At 43.9% G+C, this 23,318-nt stretch overlaps 1 protein-coding gene across 2 annotated transcripts in view; it reads left to right on the top strand.

Moving 5' to 3' along the window:
* shq1 (SHQ1, H/ACA ribonucleoprotein assembly factor) overlaps window positions 1-22,828 on the top strand; it is a 51,784-nt gene extending 28,956 nt beyond the window's left edge. For both annotated transcript variants that reach the window (XM_036001755.1, XM_031280672.2), the window contains exons 10-12: window positions 83-206; window positions 9,788-9,908; window positions 21,627-22,828. In XM_036001755.1, the coding sequence (XP_035857648.1) occupies window positions 83-206; window positions 9,788-9,908; window positions 21,627-22,245 (864 nt within the window). In that variant the 3' untranslated portion in view covers window positions 22,246-22,828. The remainder of the gene's footprint in view (window positions 1-82; window positions 207-9,787; window positions 9,909-21,626) is intronic.
* The last annotated feature ends 490 nt before the right edge of the window (window positions 22,829-23,318 follow it).

Raw genomic sequence — 23,318 nt, 5'->3', positions numbered from 1 at the left:
CCCCCTGTACTTATTGAATAAAAACATGGTCTGTTTTGGTGCTGGATAGCTTTCTGAGATTCAGTTTTTTTTTGTTTCGCAGACGTACAGCTCCCTGCAAGACGTCCTGGTGTCATTTGGACGGAGGGTTTTGTGCTACCCACTCTACAGACACTTTTCCATGGTCTCTGCCGTTGTTCGTGACACAATAAAGATTTTGCAGTCAGGTGAGTCACCAAGAAGCACCACACCAGATGTTCAACAAGTATGCCCCTTTTACACATGCACTGCAACCCTGAAACTATCTAGACATTAACCGGGGGAGCTGAATGTGAGAACGCAAACGCCGAAACAGCGGGACTGGACATTAAACGCACTTTACCCTGCCGGCTTCCTACTACAAAGTCTGTATAATGTCCGATTGAGCCCATATGTGAGTAGAGCAGGTCATTGTCCTGAGAATTCCCATCATACGAGTGGACGTGTTGATGATGTGTTTTTTTTTTTTTACACAAACACCAACAGAGATTCGGGAACTTCCGTTGGTAAGGGCTGGCGTCGAAATCATCCGACAAATTCAAAGAATGGCAAGAGACTTGGGTCTTTATGACCAAATTACAAACTGGTGTAATCTGCCTCATGTCCTGCCTCCTTCACGCTCTACCTAGGCGCCGCGCCCCGTCGAAAACAAATGGAGCATTTCCTGCAAGTGAGAACGCGTCTGACACAGACAATCTCCTGTTGTGTGCTACATGTGTGAACCTGATTCTCCCGACATTGTCCGGAGTTCATATGAGGGAAAAAAAGGCTGCAATGTTTTTTTGTGACCTGAATCAGCGGAGTCTTGTTATTGGTTAAGGGATTGGTCCCTTAAGCGTGATTTATGGTCCTGCGGAGGCTCGACGCAGAGCTTTCGCCGTAGCCTACGTAACGTGGCCTGAAGTTTATACTTGTGCGTTGGTGTGTGCATCGATCTCTTAAAGCGTAACTCTCGCCAAAATGCAACCTAGCGTCTTTTTGTGAATGTTCCCAAGTCAAACTTTCGTTTTAAAAGCATATTTAGGACGGAAGCGCCACTTATAAGATGTACCGTATTTTTGGTTTTTCGGTCAAATAGCCTTTTGAATGGGAGTAATAGGGTCACTTTTATGCTAGCCTCAAAATCGCTATTTTTAAAACACTAAGAAGGCTCCACACAGCATGAAACTTTGCTCGAAGTATGACCAGGGCCTCTACACATGAACTACACCGGTGCACAAGGGATATACTAAATCTGTGGCTACTTGTTTTGATATCGACTCGTTTTGACTGCCGAGGTGGTAGCGGCCGGAAACATCAAGTTCTATTTCGTATAGGCTTCGCCCTCTAAGCCACGCTATTGGGTTTATCCCTTCGCGCATGCGCAGTCGTGAAGATTTTCTTTCCCGCCCTAGCGTGCCGCTCGGGCTTCAACTACGTCCACAAATACTGTATATAAACAGAGCGGACCCGTAGCTCTGCTCCCACTTTTTCTTCAAGGTGCTGGTGCACGGAGAGGGAAATAGACCCTATATCGTGTCCCCTGCCTCTCATGTTGACTTATCTCCAAACATTGGTAGATAACGACCTGGCTCCGTCCACAGTCAAAGCCTACGCAGCGGCCATTTCATCCTGCCACGAAGGCTATGGAGAGAGAACGGTTTTTGCACACCCCCTAGTAAAGCATTTTTTGAAAGGGGTCAGACGACAAAAACCCGCCGTGCGCTCTCTCACTCCCCAATGGGATCTGGCCCTGGTGCTTCGAGCTCTGGGGAAGCCTCCTTTCGAGCCCTTGGCACAAGCCTCTCTCAGGTTGCTGTCCCTAAAAACGGCGCTTCTCCTTGCCCTGACGTCAGCCAAGCAAGTGAGCGACTTGTGTGCGCTGTCAGTTTCACCGTCCTGTCTCCATTAGAGGGGACGGGAGCGCAGCCACCCTACAGCCTAACCCTTCTTTCACACCGAAAATTTTAACAAATTCCTTTCGGTCAAGGGTTTTTTCACTCCAGGGTTTTTCCCCCCCGCCTCATTACAACGACGTGGAGGAGGTTTCCCACTGATTGTGCCCGGTGCGTGCGTTATCACAGTACGTTTTACGCACGGCGGACATAAGGCGGACACAACAGCTGTTTGTACACTATAGGGAACACTCCCAAGGAGCGGTCCTGTCAAAACAGCATCTATCTCTGTCTTTGTGTGAAGCTATCACCCAGGCCTATAACACGGAGGGGGCGGAGCCCCCCCAGGGCATCCGGGCACATTCTACAAGGGCACTATCGGCATCAACAGCTCTGTTCAGAGGCATGTCAGTAGCCGACATCTGCGCGGCGGCCTCTTGGGCATCCCCATGCCCTTTCACCCGTTTCTATTTGCGGGATATGTCCGAGCCCTCTCTGACTCACTCGGTCCTATTGTCACTCAACGACGGATGATGCCCCGTCGTATGTGGGCCGGGTGCCGAGAGGAGAACGGCGTCCCACATATATGTGTAGCCTATGTATATATGTACATATGTATATATATATATTTGTCGCTATCACACATCCTCTCTCACTGCCATGCACGCCTACAATCATGATATGTGCCACTGCATGTGCACTGCCTGGGGTCCTCCCCCCCCCCCACTCTGGGTGGCTGGGAGGGACTCGGGCGTCCCATAATTATCAATGTACTACCCTCACCAATCATGCACGCCTGCCCTCTCGGCTAGGCCAAATTATTACCATGGCAGGCCCCGTTACTTAGATAACGGATTATCTGATACAGTCCCCTGTCAGTGCATGAGAGAGAGACAGAGGGAAAAAAAAAAAAAAAAAAAGTTTAGTCTATGTTCCACTGTGGGCTCTGGGTCGCAGGTGGCATTGACTACATCAGCAGCTAACCCAATAGCGTGGCTTAGAGGGCGAAGCCTATACGAAATAGAACGATAGTTACGTTATTGTAACTCCAGATTCTATGAGTATAGGCGTAACCCTCTAAGATCCGGGCCACCTGCTCCAGTTACATTAGCTGAAGAAAAAGCTTATGTTGAGAGCAGAGCTACGGGTCCGCTCTGTTTATATACAGTATTTGCGGATGTAGTTGAAGCCCGAGCGGCGCGCTAGGGCGGGAAAAAAAATCTTCACGACTGCGCATGCGTGAAGGGATAAACCCAATAGCGTGGCTTAGAGGGCTACGCCTATACTCATAGAATCTGGAGTTACAATAATGTAACTATCGAGCTATGGTGAGTTGTTCAAAACCTTTCTTTTTAGTAAACTCTGGGTACGCAAACAATGTTCTCAATGCTTTCGTTAAGGTGTAGAGCCCCTGGTGATACTTGGAGCAAAGTCTCATGTTGTGTCGAGCCTTCTTAGTGTTTTAAAAATAGCTATTTTGAGGCTAGCATAAAAGTGTCCCTAGCACTCCCATTCAAAAGGCCATTTGACCGAAAAATTAAAATACGGTAAATCTTAAAAGTGGCGCTTCCGTCCTAAATATGCTTTTAAACAAAACTTTGACTTTTCGGGTACATTCACAAAAAGACCCTAGGTTGCATGATATAGAGCGAGTGAGAGAGTGACGGCGATTAGCTTCGGAGCGAGTACCAACTCTAGAGTCATAGTGAGAGAAACAAAGTGTCTCCCCTGTGCTTTCTGACCACGGTGGGAAATCTGTAGCAGGAAAAGTTAGCTCTCTCCTTGATTTCATGTTGTTTGTCGAGAAGTAGAATCTGTCAGGAAATGAGTCGGGGGAAATGCAACGCTACCAAGCCACGGCCGAGCGACGTGTAGTTACATTTTTCGAGAGGTGCACGTCAGGCTGCTGCGTAGGCTCCGGCATAGGGTACGTGTCTCTACGTACGTAGCCACGGCGTTGATTTAACGCAGAAGCATAAATCACGCTTTACTTTAATTCACAATACAGCCGTACCAGCATTTTCTCTGAAATGTTACTAGGTCTTAAGGTAGGAAATTGGCGGTACAGATTTCCCTGACTATCAATCCCTGCTCCCACTTACACATGACCCCATGCGGGAAGTGTTCCTAATCATTTAGGGGATAGACGTTTAAGTGTGAGAGGGGCTTAAGAGAGTGGCCCCACTCCCACCTCCTCGGGGAGTGAAATGTGGATTAGATGACAACGGACTGTTGTCTTTGATATCTCAAAGCCCAGAGTAATCTTCAAATCAAAAGCCCCCGCGGACAGATGAAACTGCAGTGTAAACACACTCAGGATGTGTAAGGGCTAAGATTATCCAGCTTGTGATGATTTTAACGCTGGTAAATGACAGCAAATTAAAGGCCTTTAAGCTCCAGATTAGCATTTCCGCGCCTCATTAAGTCGGTAGATGAGTTGATCAGGAGAGCCAGGGAAACAGCAGTTGGAGTCACTCTTTCTCCTCACCTTCTTTCTGTTACCTCGGAAACATTATTTCTGCCATAACGAGATTTCTCATGTTCACCCCGGGCCTCAAAATCATACAGCATCATAATCTCACTCTTCTTTTTCCCAAACAGCCGAATGATGAGAGGCTTTGTTAATTTGTGTCAATGTATTAAGAAAATTTTATTGTTTTTCACTCACAATTAATAACCTTTATGATTTGCAAGTAATAGGCCTTTTCCGTAATAAACTGTAACACTACAGTAATTTGCCCTGGCGTGTCTGATGGTGTGTTTCCTCCCAGAATTACTTTACACACTTCTTAATTTGTCGGGATGAAGCAAATGGAAATGCATACTCCACATTTGAGGCACTTCATTTAAGTGGCCGTGAAAGCAAACATTCATAGGTATTAGGAAAGCAAACCCATTAACGGCAGCGCACAGGTTAAGGCCTCCGAGGAAATGTTATCCGGAGGTAAATATTTGAACAGCCCTTAGGAAGCAGGTGGAGGAGCTCCTTGAGAATACTCACCACGCTGCCAAAGTGGCTAAAAACTAATGAGCTACTGGGCAGGTACAGAGGAGTGAAAGGCGCCTGCAGTTGGGAAGTGTAGAGGAGAACCTCTGGGTCATGCTGCTGTCGTTATCACGCTGACAGGACGAGACAGGAAATGTCAGATGTGGCCCTACAGATCCATCCACCATGCATCTCTGCCGACATTCATTCAGGCACATTTTGCGCGGGTCATGGAATTCTGAGATGGCAGGGAAAGTTTGGGAATTTAATCAAATTCTTGGTCAAATAGGTTCTCTGACCTAGTTATGGAAAATCAAAGAAGAGTAATTACATTCTACATCCAGAGCGGGGTGTGAACACTTTAGGTTCAGGGCACTGATGGGATGAGATGCATGGTGTGTGTGTGTGTGTGTGTGTGTGTGTGTGTGTGTGTGTGTGTGTGTGTGTGTGTGTGTGTGTGTGTGTGTGTGTGTGTGTGTGTGTGTGTGTGTGTGTGTGTGTGTGTGTGTGTGTGTGTGTGTGTGTGTGCCAGAGGAAAGAAGGAAAAGACTGAATGAAATGGAAATTATATTAGAAGGTAGCTGAGGTAGCATTCAATAATGCTACAACATGTGCATTCATTTAAATTAAACGTACTGAGCTAGACGATTTGAACTGCATTGATCTGGATTGGGATGTCAGTCGGCAGTGGTCATGGTACGTTAGACCTGACTAGATGAAGATGGGTCTCTCCTGCCTTTTAAAGCACTTCATAATCAGTGGCTAAATCAGCCAAGTTTTTCTTTTCAAGTTGACACTAAAGTTACTTTAGATGATATGTCAGTTACTTTTTAAAAATCCACACGAACCACTCTTCACGTCGGCATGAATTGGATGCCACAGCACTTATTTAAAAAGAAAATGTGTCACTTTTTAAGCTGGTTCACCTGTTACTCCTGTTGTTTCCTTACAATCAATGTTTGATTTAAAAGGCTATTCTTAATATGATAGCTGGATGAACATTAATGTTGATGCACTAAATAAATATAGCGTCAAATGGGGATAAAACAAGTTAAAGTTGTCATTTCCACTCTGATACTTCTGCAGTTTTTGGAATCTCTGCATTTTTGCCCAGAAGACTCAGCAGGCATTGTTTTTTGAACACTTTACACCCACCACTACATCTACATGCAAGCCTGCTCATTCGGCAGCCATGAAGGAATTACTGTTGTACATGTGGATTGCACATTCTTCCCCACTCATTGTAAAACCTGCTCTACCTAACACACCTTGCTCACTTCTTTTGGGCATCTCACCTAGAATATCAGTGTTGAACTGAGAGCAACCTTTCCTCTGATTTCCTACGAATCATCCCTGTGAAAAAGAAGTCAAATCTTGGAAGCCGGTGTGTGTTTTGCCTTATATGATCCAAGTCCTGAATTTGAGGGCATCTGAGTTTCCTGCATGCGATCCCATGCTTAAATGAGAAACAAATGTTCGTTTATGGTTTGCCTCACTGCAAGTGTGCTGTTTATTTGGATTGCTCTGGAATGTCTCTGGACAATGCCAAGCGGCTCTGCGGAGGTGGAGAGGAGCATTTTCACTTGCCCTCAGTGGATTGTCGGCCACATCACAAGTCTATTTATACGCCCGATTGGAGGGAGAAGTGCTGTGGCTGTTTGACTTGTTGTATGCTTCAGGGAAAAGTCATTTGTCAGAATAACAAATGGAGATTCTGTGTGGTGCATTTGTGGCGTTGAAAGCTGCAGCATGCTAGCTGAACTGAATATATATTAAACATACAGTATATAATGAATACATATATGTTCTCGGGACATATTTCCAGAGTCCAAGTGCAGGTGGTGACCATAAACCTTGCATCGTAACAAAAGGCTTCCCCCATTTGATAGATAAACATGTTTGATAGTTTACATACTTTGGCTGGCAGATGATTTATTTAAAGGGGCGCTATGCAGTTTTGGCAATTTCTTTGCTGTTTTCTCGCTTTTTGCTCGCAGGTTTCTCTATAGAGCTCCTCCTACAGCTTCCGAATATATATTTGGCAGCTCCTATGTTTACTCCTGTCTGACTCCTCGCTCGGTCAGTCTGCCGTTTCCTCTTTCTCTGTTCCCGGTTCTCTGTTGCCGGCTCAGCCATGACGATAGTGTGAAAAACTCCATTGCTACCTTGTTAGCCAGTTCCTGAATGGGTGTATGTGTTCAGTGCCGTGAAGCAATTCGTTACATCGCGAGACCTGATATCACCCCATACTTCCTGACGCTGAGGTCGCCGGCCGAAAGTTGCAAGGGTGGTTTTTCCACTCTGGGGGAGCGAAACGACCACCATTCAACCCGAAAAAAAGTCATATAACCATTCCAATGACTCCTAAGTCGTTCAGTTAAGGTAAATTAAGCTTAAAAAAAAAAAACTGCATAGTTCCCCTTTAAATCATGATTAAGCTTCTGTAATTAATTGCGCACATGCTGAAAGATACCACAAGGAATCCTGTACACACAAAATCCACATTAACCTAAGACATAGTTGAAATGGAATAAAATAAAGATTTTACTTCAGTTGGCGTCAAAACCGTTTGGTACCTTTTTTATAATAATAATTTATATTTCCTGTTCTTATCCATCGCCATGACATTGTTTATGTATCTGATAGGACAGCATAGCAAACCTCTTAGAGTTACCTCTAGTTCTACACATGGTGGTGTTGATAGATAAGTGTGACTGAGCAGTGGCATCTCTTTGCAGACCCTACAGTGACTCTGAAGCCCTCAAAAGCATATGAATAGCCGGAAGAAAACATGATTTATGTGGTCTTAATTTAATAAGATTTATTTTTAAAGATATTTTTTAATTATCAGCATGAACATTGATAGCCTAACTCAATATCTTAATACATGTATATAATGTATTCGTTAACATACTATGTAGTGTTGTGTACTTCTGGTAGGTGTAAACAAAACTATAAGCTGTATCTGTACTGTTTATCTAAGTTAAGGCATCAGTTCACCCACGTCCCCAAAGAGCACATGCTGTATGTGGTATCTAACGATGCGGTTTTATGTGCCAAGGTTCAGAGATAGTCATCTTAATTTCTAAAGCCTAAGCCACCACATCTCATGGAGGTGAATGGAATTGTGTTCATGGTGCTCCATGCATCAAAAAATTATTTCATAAAACCCACAAATATATTTTCTTAAAGTGCTCATATTGTGCTTAATTGGCTTTTCCCCTTTCCTTAATTGTGTTATATCTTTTTCTGTGCACGTTATAGGTTTACAAAGTGAAAAAGCCCAAAGTCCACCCCAAAGGGACTTACCATCGCCAACAGAAAACACTGTTCACAAACTGCTCCAAGCAGCTCTATTGTAGTCCAGCCTTTACTTCAGATACAAACGTGCGTCACTTTGTAACACACGTTATAATGCTCGCCTAGCTGCTAGCGTGGCACTCCCTCATGCTCTGCAACTGACAAGCTAGCAGTACTTACTGCACATGTGCGACTCCCAACAAACATGGTGCAGAAGTGAGATGCCTGAAAATGGGCATAATATAAGCACTTTCAAGCTTTAGTGCGTAACTTTTTTATAATAATGACCGTCCGTTACATTCCAGCCATTGCCAACTGAGTTGCTACAAAGCTAATTAAGACTGTCAGCTCCACACAACTCTCTCTTTATTTCTCAGTATGACTATGTTCAGAAGATTGTGTCTTTCGGCGACTTTCCCGCGCAGAAACTCGAGTGAAGATAATGACCTCTTCTGAAGAGTCCGTCATGTTTTTTTAATCCTCCGTGTCCTCCTTGGCTACTAGCAACTGTGTGGAGGAGGGCTGGGGGTGGTGCATGATCATGGAAGGCTTGTATCATGTGGACGCACCGACAGAATGGTTGTCATTACTTATAATTCCTCAAGGGGGAGACAGAAACTACGCACTATAGCTTTAAGCAGAAGACATTGACATTAAGAGTGGGGAAACAAAGTTATTTTATTTTTATTATAACGGTTTTATTTGAGCGTAAGCCCAGTAGTATCACAGTTGTCTGGCTCCAAATAACAGGCATTGCCGCAGTAGCTGTGTCCATATTTCATGCTACACACCAATTCTAAGCAGGTTTTGAGAAGTGGCAAAATGAAATACACTCAAATAGTTCAAACGCTTAAGCTGTGAGTCAGAGTGGGTGGCAAATTCGTACTACATAATTGTCACGATAACATTGTAATTGTGTTATACGCTGTTGTTTGCTAGACTCCCTTGGGGCTAGAAAGCTTTGACGTTAAATTTGAAGTCAATACTCTTCATGTAAGACCAAACACGATTTAAAGAAAATTATTTCTTCGAGCGCTAGACAGAAATAGAGACCTTTTTAAAGCTTCAAGCTTTATACTTAAGATCTACATATATTGGACTTTTGTTGGGAAAACACTCAAGTTCATTACCTTGCTGCATTGAATTATTCATTTCTGTAAACGAAAATTTACATCAGGCCTTCAGGTTTGTCACAAGCAAAATAGGCAGACTTAAATGGCTGTCGAGTGGGAAATCATCAAAAAAACATTCGGTGCTATTTTTCACAGATCAAGGCAAACACATTTTTGACAGAAAGTCTGAGCAGAGCCACCATTAAATTGACAGATTGAATGCCAAAAATAGAGTTGTCTTCACTGGCTCTTTTGTCTCAGACGAACCACTTCTTAACCAGGAACTCTTCTTAAAAACCGTATGGATCAAATTACTCTACAGCTCGCTGGGATTTTCCTCTGGTCCTGTACCTTGGCTTTTATGTATGGAACAATGACTGCAAGCCTTTAGATGCATGCTGTGTCTGCCAGCAGCTGGAGTGCATTGTCACCCTTAATACTGTGCGTGAATAACACTGTTTTTCCATTTGCCTGCCACGGTGTGTTCCTGTGCCCAGGGAAAGCCTGTGTCCTCAAATGCCTGCTGGATATTCACAAAGTGTTCCGAGAGAACGACCCGGCCTACATACTGAATGATCTGTACATCACAGACTACTGCATCTGGATCCAGAGGGTCAAGTAAGTACGCCAACACACACACATAGCCATGCACACACACCTCTTTCATCTTCAGAGAATTACCTTCAGAGCCAAGGGAAGTGCCACTCAGCCGCCACGATGCATCAGTGCTTCAGAGGAGAGGATTAGACGAGTCATTTGTCACAGCAGGGCCAATTGAATGACCAAGCCAGCAAGAGATGCAATCTCCCTTGTCTCCCTTATCATGCGTCAACAGTACCATCAGTGAGTCTTAAAAAGAGTCAGCCGCACTCAGCAGATTCACCCTGTATGAAACGTTTAAGAGTGCACACACGTGTGTGCGCTGGGGCTTCTCATATGTTCCGTAGGTGTAACCTTCCACTAGCGTCGCGAGCCAAACGCGCAAAAGCTGCACTTTTGCTCCGAATGATAGAGGTTTGATGGCTCTCCCCTCCTCCGAGTACATATTTTACAATTACTTACACATTTCAAAATGTGAGCCTGCGAGCACATTACTCAGTAATGAGCTCTGTTTTACTCTTGGCCAGGGTTCAGCCAAGTGGTGTGCTCGTCTGGAAAAAGCCCAGTTGAAAAATGTGTGCCTGATGTTGTAGGCTCGGCGCCCAGATGCAGACACGATAAAAGGTCTGCAGAGATTTAGTGCCCCCTCCCCTCCTCCTCACGTTCTCATTTTTTTGACATTATTCCAACAGAAATCTTGAATTCTGCTCCTAAAAATGCTACGGATGCTTGCTCGAGAAGATACGTACCCTTGTACTTTTAAAGGCTCTCTATCGTACTGTGTAAGCACACGGAGCTTCTGAAGCTCCGTCAACTCACTGAAAAACGTAATCGGTCTCTTCTTAGCTGAGAGACACTGGAGCACTGCCTCTCCTCCCTGCTCCTCTCTCTCTGTTCCTCCCTAAATGTCAGCTTGACCTAACCTGCTTACTCCTACTACGCCCTGCATCTATCATTAAATGGATTAGCCAGCACTCTCGCAACAGTGACCTGTGATTCAATTGTTTAATTTTTTTTCCCTCTCATATACACTGTGTGAAAAAGACATTTGTATGAGTAAAACCACTTCTATCTACAACCACTTGAAAGGGCAACCAGTTCAGTTTCAGTGCGGGTCTTATGGCTCACACTCAGTAAACAATTGTCCCATGCAATCTTCACTTGTGGTTTCTGAAACTATGTTCCCATGTTTGGAGTATGGTATTAAAAGGAGCCTGCTGTCAGAATGCAAGCAGCCCAGGAGAGCTAGGCCTGTTCTCTTGAGTTTTGGAATGATGGCGGTTTCAACAGACCAACCACCGCTATCATACATGCGGTTTATTGTGGCAGCCCTGTTTGTGTTCATGACGGATCATGTAGGCATTGCATTCTTCAGTGCAAGATATTCCCCCGCGCAGGATTTGTCATCTTACGCTAACTGAGTCGCCTCTGGGAGCCACGCGGTAAGATGAGATGTAATCTATACCCCCGGTGCAATCCCAATATCTTGTCACTCCGCGCAGCCAACGAAGCGAATGCGATCAGCTGCGCATGATGGACATGGCGATTAATGGATGTTTGTTGGCTGGGGGCTTGATTTACGTTATCTCCTCGTTGTCCCAGATGCATTTCTACTCCTAAAGTTCCTCTGACTGCCGAGACATCAGTCTCAAATTTACAACCTCGTAAAGACTTCACTGTGATTTAAGCCTCAGGGCAGGCGCTCCCCTTCAGACCAAAGTAAGCGATCCGGCAATGCGCCGCAGGATAGTGTGGCGGTTTCACCAAATGGCCCATTTGTGTGACGTCCTGTTGTGTTCTTTAACCCTCCAATGTAGCATAAGCAGACTTGATATTTCACAATTATTGTTTTCTGTCAGGTTCTTTATCAATCTCAACATTTGTGATCACACTTGAAGACAGCGTCATTTCACAGAGAAAGACAGAAAGCGCGTTTCGTTTTTTAACCCTCAATGGGTTGTTTTTTTTATTTCTTGTGGCAGCGATAGAGGCAGCGATGTTACCGTTTACTGTACAGGACTCTCACACCGCCTCAAAATGGGCTGCCAAGTCCGATCGCTGGTTTAATCGTTGGCCACCGCAGCGTGACGACGGGTTGCGTTTCCACAAAAATTGAAACGTCTGTCTCAACTTTTAGCCACAGGCCGCTGCAAGTTTTTTCGGCACCCCCTGCCGCCCCCACCGCCGCACTGTAAACTCACTCCCTCCATTCAAAAGGATTGGAAAGACTTGGCAGCCCGCCTGAGTGTGTGTTAACTTCGCCTTACTCAGGGCAGAACCCTGCACATTGAAATCAAGAGTGCAACCTCAAAGCAAATCAAATTACTCTTCAAATTTTCTTGGTGATTTTTAACTTTTATTTCCACCACAGTGGTCACCATTCCAGAATTTCACAAACATTTCCTTCATGGAAACTGCTTTAATTTTACCCTCACACACCCATCAAATCCCAATTATTGTTAACAGAAGAGTATTCTTCCAAATGGAGCAGCAGTCTCCAGTCCATTAGTTTCAGGGTATGCATTTGGAGGTCCTTAGATGCCAAAGCCCCTGCAGAGCTGCTGGACTGCAAAGAAAAAGCAAGTCGCCTCACTTTCTCTCTCTTTGTTGTCTTTCCCTTTATCAAAAAGCTTGGAGAGAGGCCAAGGTAGATTCACGGCAGCCAGCACAGACAACACTTATGAGCCTGGTGTTGTGATACAGTACCTCGGTTAAATCAAAAGGGCTACAACTTTCTCTTTTTAGCGCCAGTTCACTTAAAACCACCCGCCCGCCCACCCTTATCAATTGACTCAATTAGATTCTAGCAGAACAAAATCATGGCAGCATACAAGTGATGTGCTCCAAGTGAGGTGAGATTCATGTTTCCATATGAAGTCATCTGTGGAAAGGGAAAAAAACTGGTAGTGTGTATGTGTTTTTTTTTTTTTCTTCTTTTGTGGAGTGAATCTGTGACTTGTCTATAAGATGTGGGGATTCGGGCAGTCACACATTGCTCCAGAGACTGGAAAATTGACAAGAAATGGTTCGAGGATCAACCGAACCTCGCACCATAACAGCTGAATGGAGCGACTCAAACAGTTGTGAATGGAAGGTGTGAAGTGAGCAGTCCCCAAAAAACAATGAGTGTTGTTTTCACTGAAGAAAGGGAGTACAATGAAGAAAAGAATGTGTGCAGCACTGCATGAAAACAATAAAGGAAACTGCCAAAAATAAAGTCGTTGACATTCTTTTTCCTGAAACTATCCTATTATTTCTGGAGGATGAGGCAGCCCTTAAGATTTCTACATACTCTCCTCCTCCTCCTCGTCTAATTCATCCTCAGCATTGTGTGCATGACAATGGCCACAGGGGAGAGTCGACAGCTCTGACAGCAGTTTTCCCGCAGGGAATTGCATCTAGAGCTCCAACAACTGGGAATGTCTCAGAGCAACGGGGTCAGCATGTCAGCATGGCCTGCAGTCAAATGCCTTGTGGCGTGATGTTAACACCCCTCCCCCCTGTTGAGCACGGCTGGTCAATTCACCTCAGTACACCTCTTTGTGAATGTACAGCCCAAGGCACTTGTTACCCGATTTTCCTATCGGCTACTTAGTAATAGGTGTTTTCATTTTACTTGTGCTCAGGGGCTTTTCTCGGAGAATTGAATTTAGGTGTTGCAGGCTACTTCTGTGGTGTGATGATAATAATAATAATTAGATATAAATAATAAATAAATAAATAAATAATATGTATACTTTATTAATCCCGCAAGGGGAAATTACATTTTCACTCTGTTGTTATTACACACATTACACACAGGCCTGAATTACACACACATGCTCAGTACCTATACATGCACTAATGGAGAGATGTCAGAGTAAGGGCACCCCGAGCAGTTGGGGGTTCGGTGCCTTGCTCAAGAGCACCCAGGAGGTGAACTGGCACCTCTCCAGCTACCGGTCTACCACCATACTTTTGGTCCGTATGGGGACTTGAACCCTCCGGTTCCCAACCCAACTCCCTACTGACTGAGCTACTGCCAGTGTGATGTTACCTGCATGGAAGACAATGGGGATGTGTGTGTGTGTATGTGTGTATGTGTGTGTGTGTGTGTGTGTGTGCGCGTGTGCGTGTGTGCTGCACGATATTAGGAAAATATCTAATTGAGATTATTTTCACTGATATTACGATTGCAATATGATTCACGATATTGGAGGGAATGATAATTTTTGTATCATTATTCTCATTTTCATTGAGGAAAAAAAAGATTGAAGTGTGTTTTTTTTTTTTGTTTTTTTTTTTGCGAGGTTTTGTACCAAACAAAGATTTTTTTTCTCTAGTCCGTAGGATAGGATTTATAGGCCGGGATGTCTCTGCAGCACCACAATACTTTATTTTAGAATGGTTAGACACATATTTTGCCTTTTAACAAATTATTGTGACCCCCCTGCGATTTGGATATTGCACTAGTTCATATTGCGATTTCGATAACATTGCGATTAATTGTGCAGCCCTAGTGTGTGCCCACCCAACCACACAGCTGTTGTGACAACCAGATGTTTGCTAGGAACTACCAGGCAGCATCACACAACTGTGAAACGCCCATCCTGAAAGCTTTGAAACAGATAATGGAGCTGCTCTATCAGATGTTAGCCTCAGCACTGAAGGAGGCCCCCACTGGGGAGAACAAAGATGCAAATGTCTCCAGGGTAACGGGGATAAGTAGTACAGATTTCCTCCCAGCATGATGCCACTCCAGCTTTTTGTCTTGAGTACACAGGCTCCTTTTAAACACAGAGTTGCACACTGTGTTTGCATAATTTCCTCTATCCCAGTGCCCACTCTAGTTATTAAAATTGATTTATAGTGAAGGGATTTTTTCTGTCTGAACATATGCTGATTAAACAACTGCTCCTAACATCATCATTCCTGTCACTTTTAGAGATTTAATATAGTTTAATAGAAAGCAGATATTATATATTTTTTGCGTTTTTTTTTTTTTTTTTATCCCTGTGGGATTACATAAATCAAAAGGTAAGAGGAGTAGGGTTGGTTACCGAAACGCGGTGCCAATAGGGCATTGGTTCCGATATAAATATTAGTAACGAGACCGAATAAGGAATAACGAAATTTCGCTAAATTACCGTTAGCTAGTAGTTGGTTTAAACACAACGGTTAAAATGCTGACAGCTTGCGTTAAGCGGTGTAAAGTGTGACTGTATTTCCCTGTAGAGGATTCCAACACCGGGACATGACAGTCTGACCACAGCTGTCGTTGTCAAAAAAACAACACAGACGGTGCGTTTACTTGAAACTCGCCAGCCTCGTGGTGCATTCAAATCCCATCTGGTGCTTGTTTTTGTCGTTTACCAGCAATTTACTGGTGAAATAAATCATTGTAAATTATTGTTATTACATTATTAATCAATCATTTTATTTTGACCATATGGCCTTAGCCATAAACAATAATAATGTCGCCAACTGTCGTTTTGTGCTCCTTTTTTAATATTTTATATTATATACATTATAAATATATTATATATATTTCGGTTTAGGCACCGGCACCGTTTTAAAAGTATTGTTTTAGCACCGGTATTGGAAAAAACCCAAACGATACCCAACCCTAAAGAGGAGGCAGTAAAAACAGAAATGAGCTTAACATTGTTTGCAGTAAAGGTTCCACAATCTCAACAGTAGAGTGTAAGCGAAAGTTTTTGCTTGCCAAGCTGCAATGTTAAAAAGACAACACTGTAAAATCCATGCCAGGGGCCTTTGATTTTTTTCTTTTAGCACAGACCAAACCAAAGACTGCAATGGTGAAGATACTGTTGATTACATTTTCAACTCGACTTTTAAACCTGAATGATGACTTGTCAGGTGATGTTATTTAAAAAAAAGAATTCTCCCACTTTCCTTCTTATGCTCCACCACCATGACCTTTAATGTCTGTACAAAAATTCACAGCAATCCAGCCAATATTATAAAAGCATTTTATCCAAAATGATGGTGGACTGGCCATGTGAATTTGCCATTCCAAGAGCCATGCTGCTAGTTGCTGCTAAAAACTTGTGCTTGCACAGCTGCTGTAAGTACAGTACGCCCAAATTGAACCTGGAGGTCTGCAAATTCCAGTGAATGTTTACAGACAAGTTGGCTAACTGTTTGAATAGTTTAGTATGAAATAGTATAAAACTGGGGGATTTATGTACAACATTTTAGATCTGTCATGAAATCATCGCTGTGCCCTCAGATCTCGTTAATCAGAGTTAACGGTTACCATAACTGATAGGAATGACGTCCAAAGCTACAAAATCATTTTAAAGCAGCCATATTATGCTCATTTTCAGGTTCATAATTGTATTTTAAGGTTGTACCAGAATAGGTTTACATGGTTTAATTTTCAAAAAACACCATATTTTTGTTGTACTGCACCGCTCTCTCTCACTGCTGCAGATCCTCTTTTCAGCTGGTCTCTGTTTTAGCTACAGAGTGAGACCTCTTTTCTTCTTCTTCTTCTTCTTCTTCTTCTTCTTCTTCTTCTGTACTATCTTTGATTGCACTGCACATGCCCAGTAGCTCAGATGTAGATCATGTCAGCTAGCTAGCTCCATAGACAGTAAAAGAAAGGCTGTTTCTACAACTTTGGTCAGTTACAAGGCAGGATTAGCTGGGAGACTTCTAAATGAGGGCGCACATGGAAGTAGTTCTTTTGTAGATTATGGTGAACTTGTGTGTGTTGTAGCAGTGCTTTGCTATTGAGAACGAGGTAGCATGCTAGCATTAGCATGCTAGCATTAGCCATAGCGTTAGCATGCTAACGCTACGAGCTAATGGTTGCGGTTAGCCTGCTCGTTTCGGCTTGTGACGTCACAAGCCGTGCCGATTTTGAACAGCTCACCCAGAGACTGAAGGCAGGACACATTCAGAAACCGTATCTCACTCTAAACAGCATCAGAGACACAAAATAACACCCCAAATCCCAGAAAAAGTGATTTTTTCATAATATGGGCACTTTAAGGTTGTATAAAAAACCAAAACCACCTTCAAAATGTCACACCTGACAGTCAACCGATATTTATGATGAATGTGTTTGTACAGTCTTTCCTAGGCATATGAGAAATATACTGTACATATCTGAACTCAAACATTGGCGTGTTGAATGAATACATCTGGGTTTCTCATTTCTGGAATCAAAGTGGCATCCAACGCCTCAGACCCTTCCAGCATTCAGTCACAGTGACAGATCACATCTCCCAGTGTCGGCTTTTATCCCCCTAAGCTAGTGAATGATGCATTTTTGCGAAATCTGGTGCTCATATTATACAGATGTATACATCTGAAGACAAGCTTTATCTGAGATGTTTTCAAGAGCGCAGACACGCTGAATGAGTTGCTCTTTCAATGAACACGAGCCCGATGAAAGAAATGTCAGATTGTAATTTAGCTCGGCTCTTCCACACGCACACACACACACACACACACACACACACACACACCCTCCTTAGTTTAATGAAGGCAAGCCACAACAGTGGTGTAGTAATGACTGGATTGTGTACAACATTATCCCTCCCCCTCCTGGACAGAGCCTTTGTGTTCACCGCAGGCCGAGCTTCTCCAACCACAGAGCAGGGAGGGGAGAGAAAACAAGCGCGCCTCCCCAATCCTAACTCAATAATGACTTCCCACGGGGGAAAGGGAACACAGGGCAGTCTTTTGAAGTGGCTGTGCTGCAGGAGGCTCTTCTGCCCCAGCCTCGCTACAGGAAGCTCTCACGTGGCTGTTATAGAGCCTGGGACCTAAACCGGCTCCATACAGCCTGCACATACTCATCATCATTAGTCAAGGTTTCATTATTCTCTTGATATCCTGTAGTCACTGTGGGAAATTGTGGGCCATTTGTCATTGTTTAAAAAAGTTGTGCAGGACTTGGGGATCTCCTTAGCTCAACTTGTCTTTAGTGGCTTTCACACATGGAGCCCGCAGAATTGCTGGATTCAGTTCTCCAAAGAATGCAAAGTTTTTTGTGTTTATCTGTGTTTTTTTGCCCCCAACAGCTCCTTCAGCTAGGCAGCGCTCGCAGCGCTGCCTGGAAACACCATCGGAAAACACCATTGAGCAGTTTTTGTTTACATCTGTAGACAACTTATGTCTTGACATGATTGTCTATGGAGATTAAGCATCGCTCATGTGTGAGACAAGGTGTCTCCAGTACTCATCTTGAATTTCTAAAGGCCAAGATGGATTTGGGAAGTCTACATGTGTGGTGCATTAATGTGCTACTGCATAAACTGGAAAATCAGCTTCCTCCTACACAGACGTTAAGCGGACAAATTTCCAATGTCGAGGGATGGCAATGTCGGTCAGTCGGTCCACCACATAGACTTAAATTAGAAGACTAAAATATCTCAACAACTATTGGATGGATTGCCTTGAACTTCACTACAGACGTTCATGTTCCCCTCAGGATGAATTGTAATAACTTTGGTGATCGCTTTACTTTTAACTAGCGCCATCATCGGGTCAGAATTTCAAATTGTTTGGTTTATGACCAAATCCCTGGAAAACTAATGACATTCCAATCAGCCCTTAGCTATACTCTGTGTTTAGTGGTAATTATGCAGTTATGCAATTATTTGCATGCTAACACGCTAATGGATGATAGTGAATATGGTAAACTATACCGTGCGGGCTGACTGCAGTGTTCAGCCCTAAGCACTGCTGTGACTAAGCAGACGTTTAGACCCAGTTAAGTCCCGTGCTAAAAGGACGCATTGTTGCGCCGTTGGGGGCGTGTTGCTTCAAGTACCAGTGAACATGAAATACAATCCAACAAGTCCAGTTTGAGAGCGGTGACTATGAAGACTTCAGATACTAAAACAGCAGTGTTTTATAATACTATTAGAAAGGATTTTTACAACTCTTTAAAGGGACGCAATGTAGTTTTGGCAATTTCTTTGCTGTTTTCTCGCTTTTTGCTCACAGGTTTCTCTATAGAGCTCCCCCTACAGCTTCGGAATAGATATTTGGCAACACTGTGTAATAACTCGCTCGGTCAGTCTGCCGTTTCCTCTTTCTCTGTTCCTCCGACAATGCTTTCCTAGCTTTCTGCTTCTTTTTTGCCGGCTCATCCATGACAATACTGTGAAAAACTCCATCGCTACCTTGTTCTTGCTAGCCGGTTCCTGGATGGGGGCGCGTATCTGTGCAGTGCCATGAAGCAATTCGTTACATCGCGAGACCTGATATCACGCGATACTTCCCGACGCTGAGGCCGGCATCTCGCCGGCCAAAAGTTGCAAGGGTGGTTTTTCCGCTCACAGGCGGTAGGGGGGAGCGAGACGACCACCATTCAACCCGAAAAAAAGTCATGTAACCATTCCAATGACTCCGAAGCCGTTCAGTTAAGGTAAATTAAGCTAAAAAAAACTGCATAGTTCCCCTTTAAAGTTATCTCGGCAGAATCTTTCATCTTAATGATTGCTTGAGGTTTCTGCCTGTTAAAAGGAAGTTTTGTTTTCTTGCTGCTGTCGCACCAAATACTTGCTCTTGGGGGGGAATTGTTGGGTCTCTGTAAATTATAGTGTGGCCTAGACATACTCTTATAAATAAAATTCCCTACCCTGTCTGTGGCACTTAGCCTTGTACTAAAGTAGTAAATCATTTTTTTAAAAATAGGTCATATATTGTTTTAAAAAAAAAAAAAAAAAAAGGCTAAATAATATCCTTCAACAGCTGGGCACTGCGGTAATGAAGGAACATGTCGCCCAGTGCAACAGTGTGGCTCACTTCTGTCTTTTTAATAGGAGCTCTATGGCACAGAGGAATATGCCAGATCAGGCTTTGGCTACATAAACAGTCCTTGTCAGTCGGATCAATACATGGCATTAAAGGATAAATATGGTAATATTCTATTTTGCCATATTTATCCTATAATGCAGTAAGCAATCAAATTCCTCTTCACAATGTACACATCTTTCTTCCTTTTGTGTCTTGTGGGTTTTATTTGATAGGATTTACAGATTTTATAGCTGGAGAATGTTGTGTATTTCAGTCACACTCCCAGCTCTGTGACTGAAATCACAGGGTTTTTTTTTAGGATTTGTTTTTGTTCCATTCTGAGCTGGAAAGTTGCCCAAGCATCTTAGCAGGAAAATCGACTTTGGCTACTGTTTTCAAATTCTGCCACCTTGTGACAGAGAAAACTGCCAAAACATTTTTGGATTAAGGTGCATGTGAGAAAGGGCATCTTCCTCCTTTCCCACATCCCCGGTTTGTTCCTTTCTCAGTGTACAGAGGAGAATGTGCACTATAAGATCTGTTTACATAGTCCCTCCTGAGGTCTTAAATGAATACACAGCCACTACATGCTGCTTCTAGAAACACTTTACTCACCAGAATAGGGAGCTCATTAGGACTGCACGGTAATGAGGAGCCACCCTGGTGCTCAGCAGTGGGTTAATTGGGCCAGAGAGGGCACCAGGAGCTGAGTGTGACAATGTGAATGGCAGCGGAAGAGTAGCCCCCCCCCACACACACACACACACACACACACACACACACACATACACACACACACACACCCACACCCACACCCTTTTCCCCAACCTGAATGGAAGTCTGAATTGCAGTGAACCGCGGAGGTCAGCTTGTAATCACCATGGCAATAGGGGCAGCACACACGCCCTAAGCTCACTGGGGGACGAATAGCAACCACTTAAGTTTTTGACAGCATGGCAGGCATTCCCTGTGTGAATAATGTGCAGACGGGGGCCTCCCAACAATCTGATGGCTTTGCACAAATGGGGCCTTGTAGGAGGATATTAATCAGCAATAAAACACCTTCTCTCTCTTCAAGGAGTCTGTTGTGTCTTCTGTGGTGACATAACTGTAAAGCTGGGAGACGGGGACATTGTTTAATGTACTGCTTTTATGAGGGCATTCACTTAATCTTAATCTTTGGAGACATTCAGCTCTAGGGCTGCAGCTTGGAGCCATTCTCTGTCCAGACTTTTACTGACTGTATTGCAGTCAGGCTTTGTGCACAACTGCAGTCTGTCAGGCTGACTGTTGGGTAAACAACTTCACATTCAAATCACTCTCTACCATTCATCAGATTCTCAGGAGTTGTTGGCCTGCTCTTGAAAACATGAAAATAAAGAGCACAAATGCATTCTTTGAAATATTAAAATTGCATCTTGCCTCGGATTGTGATAGACAGTCCCTCACTTTTTGCACTGTTTGCAGCCTCTAACTGTTGGCTTAGGCTCTCAGAATGCAGAGGTGAAAGTGTGTGCGTTTGCATGTGTGGAGCGAGGAGGAGGAGGAGGAGGGGCCTGCCGCTCTCTGTAATCCCTCTCAGTCTCTTATCACCTCTGGCAGGGAGAGCAGCAGTGGGGGAGGAGAAAAGCCCATGCCCTGTGTATCAGTACTGCTCATCTCCCTACATTATTAAACATCCATATTTCCATATTTCATTGAGCCCCCCACGCCTCTGCAAATCGCAGTCTACTTAGCATTCAGATGAGAATGGGTATGGTTAATGGGTATTAGATTTGTAGATGGTTATCCTGTGGCTATGTCTTCAGTACGCAGAGCCAGTCGATCAGTCAGTCGCTGTGTCTCCCTTTCGGGTACCACTGATGAAGTCGTAGTTTGATGTCTCTTTCTTTTTTCCCCTCTTTGCGTAGTCATACACCAGGTTTATTGAGGAAAGTGAAACATTTTTTTTTTCTTTCCCACTCTTTATCTTCACAGGTCCAATAAGATGTCAGCCTTGGCTTTGACGTTACAAAAAGCCTCCCTGCGGAAAAAAGACTTGGAGCTGGCACTTGAGGAACTAGAGCAGGCAGCGACAATGGTGGCAGAGGAAGAAGGCGAGCGGGGTGCCTCGGACTGCCCTCCGATATCCCACAGTGACTGCAGCAGCGCTTCCAGTGACAGCAGTAGCAACTCGTCTGATGAGAGCGAGGAATCTGAGGCTGAAGGGCAAGGCTGCACCAAATCCAACCAGGGAGGAGGAGGAGAGATGTCTAAGGACAACCCTCTACAGCCCCAACCCAGCTCGGCTGCCTCCCCCATCCCCCAGGAGCCTACGGGCACGCTCTTTTCAGCGGAGAGGAAGGTGGACGCCCTTCCCTCAGCCTCAGAAGGCTCCAGACAGCTGATCCAGGAGCTGGGGGAACGGGTGGCGGAGGAGCTGAAAATCTCTCAAGAATGCATCTACAAAGCAGAGAGAAAGTGTTCACAGGCGAACAGCGCTGCAGCGAAAACGGAAGCAACATCTGGGAGGAGCAGCAGTGGGACTTTGCTAGAGCTGAGTCCTCGCAGAAACCCTCTGCTCATCGTCCAAACACAGAAAGATCTTGATGAGTGACTTCATCTGCTGATAGACAATGGTGTGGAACCTGAAAGACACTTGATACATTTTGAACTGTTGACTCTGTGTAAGTGATGTAAGATGTGTTTGACTTTGATTTGGTTTTTAATGACTTCATTTCTATATGATCTTTAGTGCTTCAACGCTCCTCTAAAGGACCTTATTGTCTATAAAGAATTATATTCCCTTACTTTATGAATTTGCTAAGCCTCATTTAAATCATTACTTCAAATTGATGTGGTTGTTTAATGATCATACTGTTTGATTTTATATGAATTATTTCTGCTCCTTTTTTTTAATTATGGAAAGTAATTATATTATTATTATTATAATAAAACAGAGTTTGTGAATTAGATTCAGTACGCTGACCTCTGCTACTAGTGTAGAACTTCTCTACTACCCATGTATGTTTCCATACTCGTATGAACAAATTCACTCTATATATATCCATGTTTGGCTTCAATAAACAAGCCGACAAACATTTGTCACTGTTAATTGTTGTGTACTTCTCAGCCAAAGTGCCTGGCTGAGCTACTTTTTAGGGAGCTTTTGTTTTCCTAATAAATGAAAGGAAAACCTCTTCCTAAAGCAGTGATTGAAGTGGAAAAGACTCTGTCGACACTAAAGAGGGCTACGGAGCACGCAGGAGTGATTGATTCATCTGGCATGAATGGAGGAGCGCCGTCAACACAGCTCAATATCATCGGCCGCGTCTAGCAGGCGAGAGAAAACAAACAAGGAAGTACATGTCAGGCAGATAGATGAGGGCTGCGGCACGGGAGGCGTTTGTTTCAGAGATAAGAGCAACCCTGAGGCAGCCGCGAGATAGAAGAGCAGAGAGCTAGCAGAGACTAACTGACACTCTGGCCAGCTCAGGCGTGAAGATGTCCACATACATTGGCAGCAGCAGCAATATCCACCTACTCTGCAATAAAATAGATTTTAATTTGTGTCCCCTGAGTGGACTTGCATTGATTATTGTAATTGAAGGGGGAAAAAAGAGAGCCAGAAATGACCCAAATTAGCTGAATTTGTCAGGTTTGGTGATCCTAATGGGTCATAACTGGCTG

This window comes from Sander lucioperca, chromosome 6 (genome assembly GCF_008315115.2).
Source record: "Sander lucioperca isolate FBNREF2018 chromosome 6, SLUC_FBN_1.2, whole genome shotgun sequence".
NCBI classification, from domain to species: Eukaryota; Metazoa; Chordata; class Actinopteri; order Perciformes; family Percidae; genus Sander; species Sander lucioperca.
Note: the sequence above shows the minus strand (reverse complement) of the source record. Positions and strands in the feature narration are given on the sequence as shown.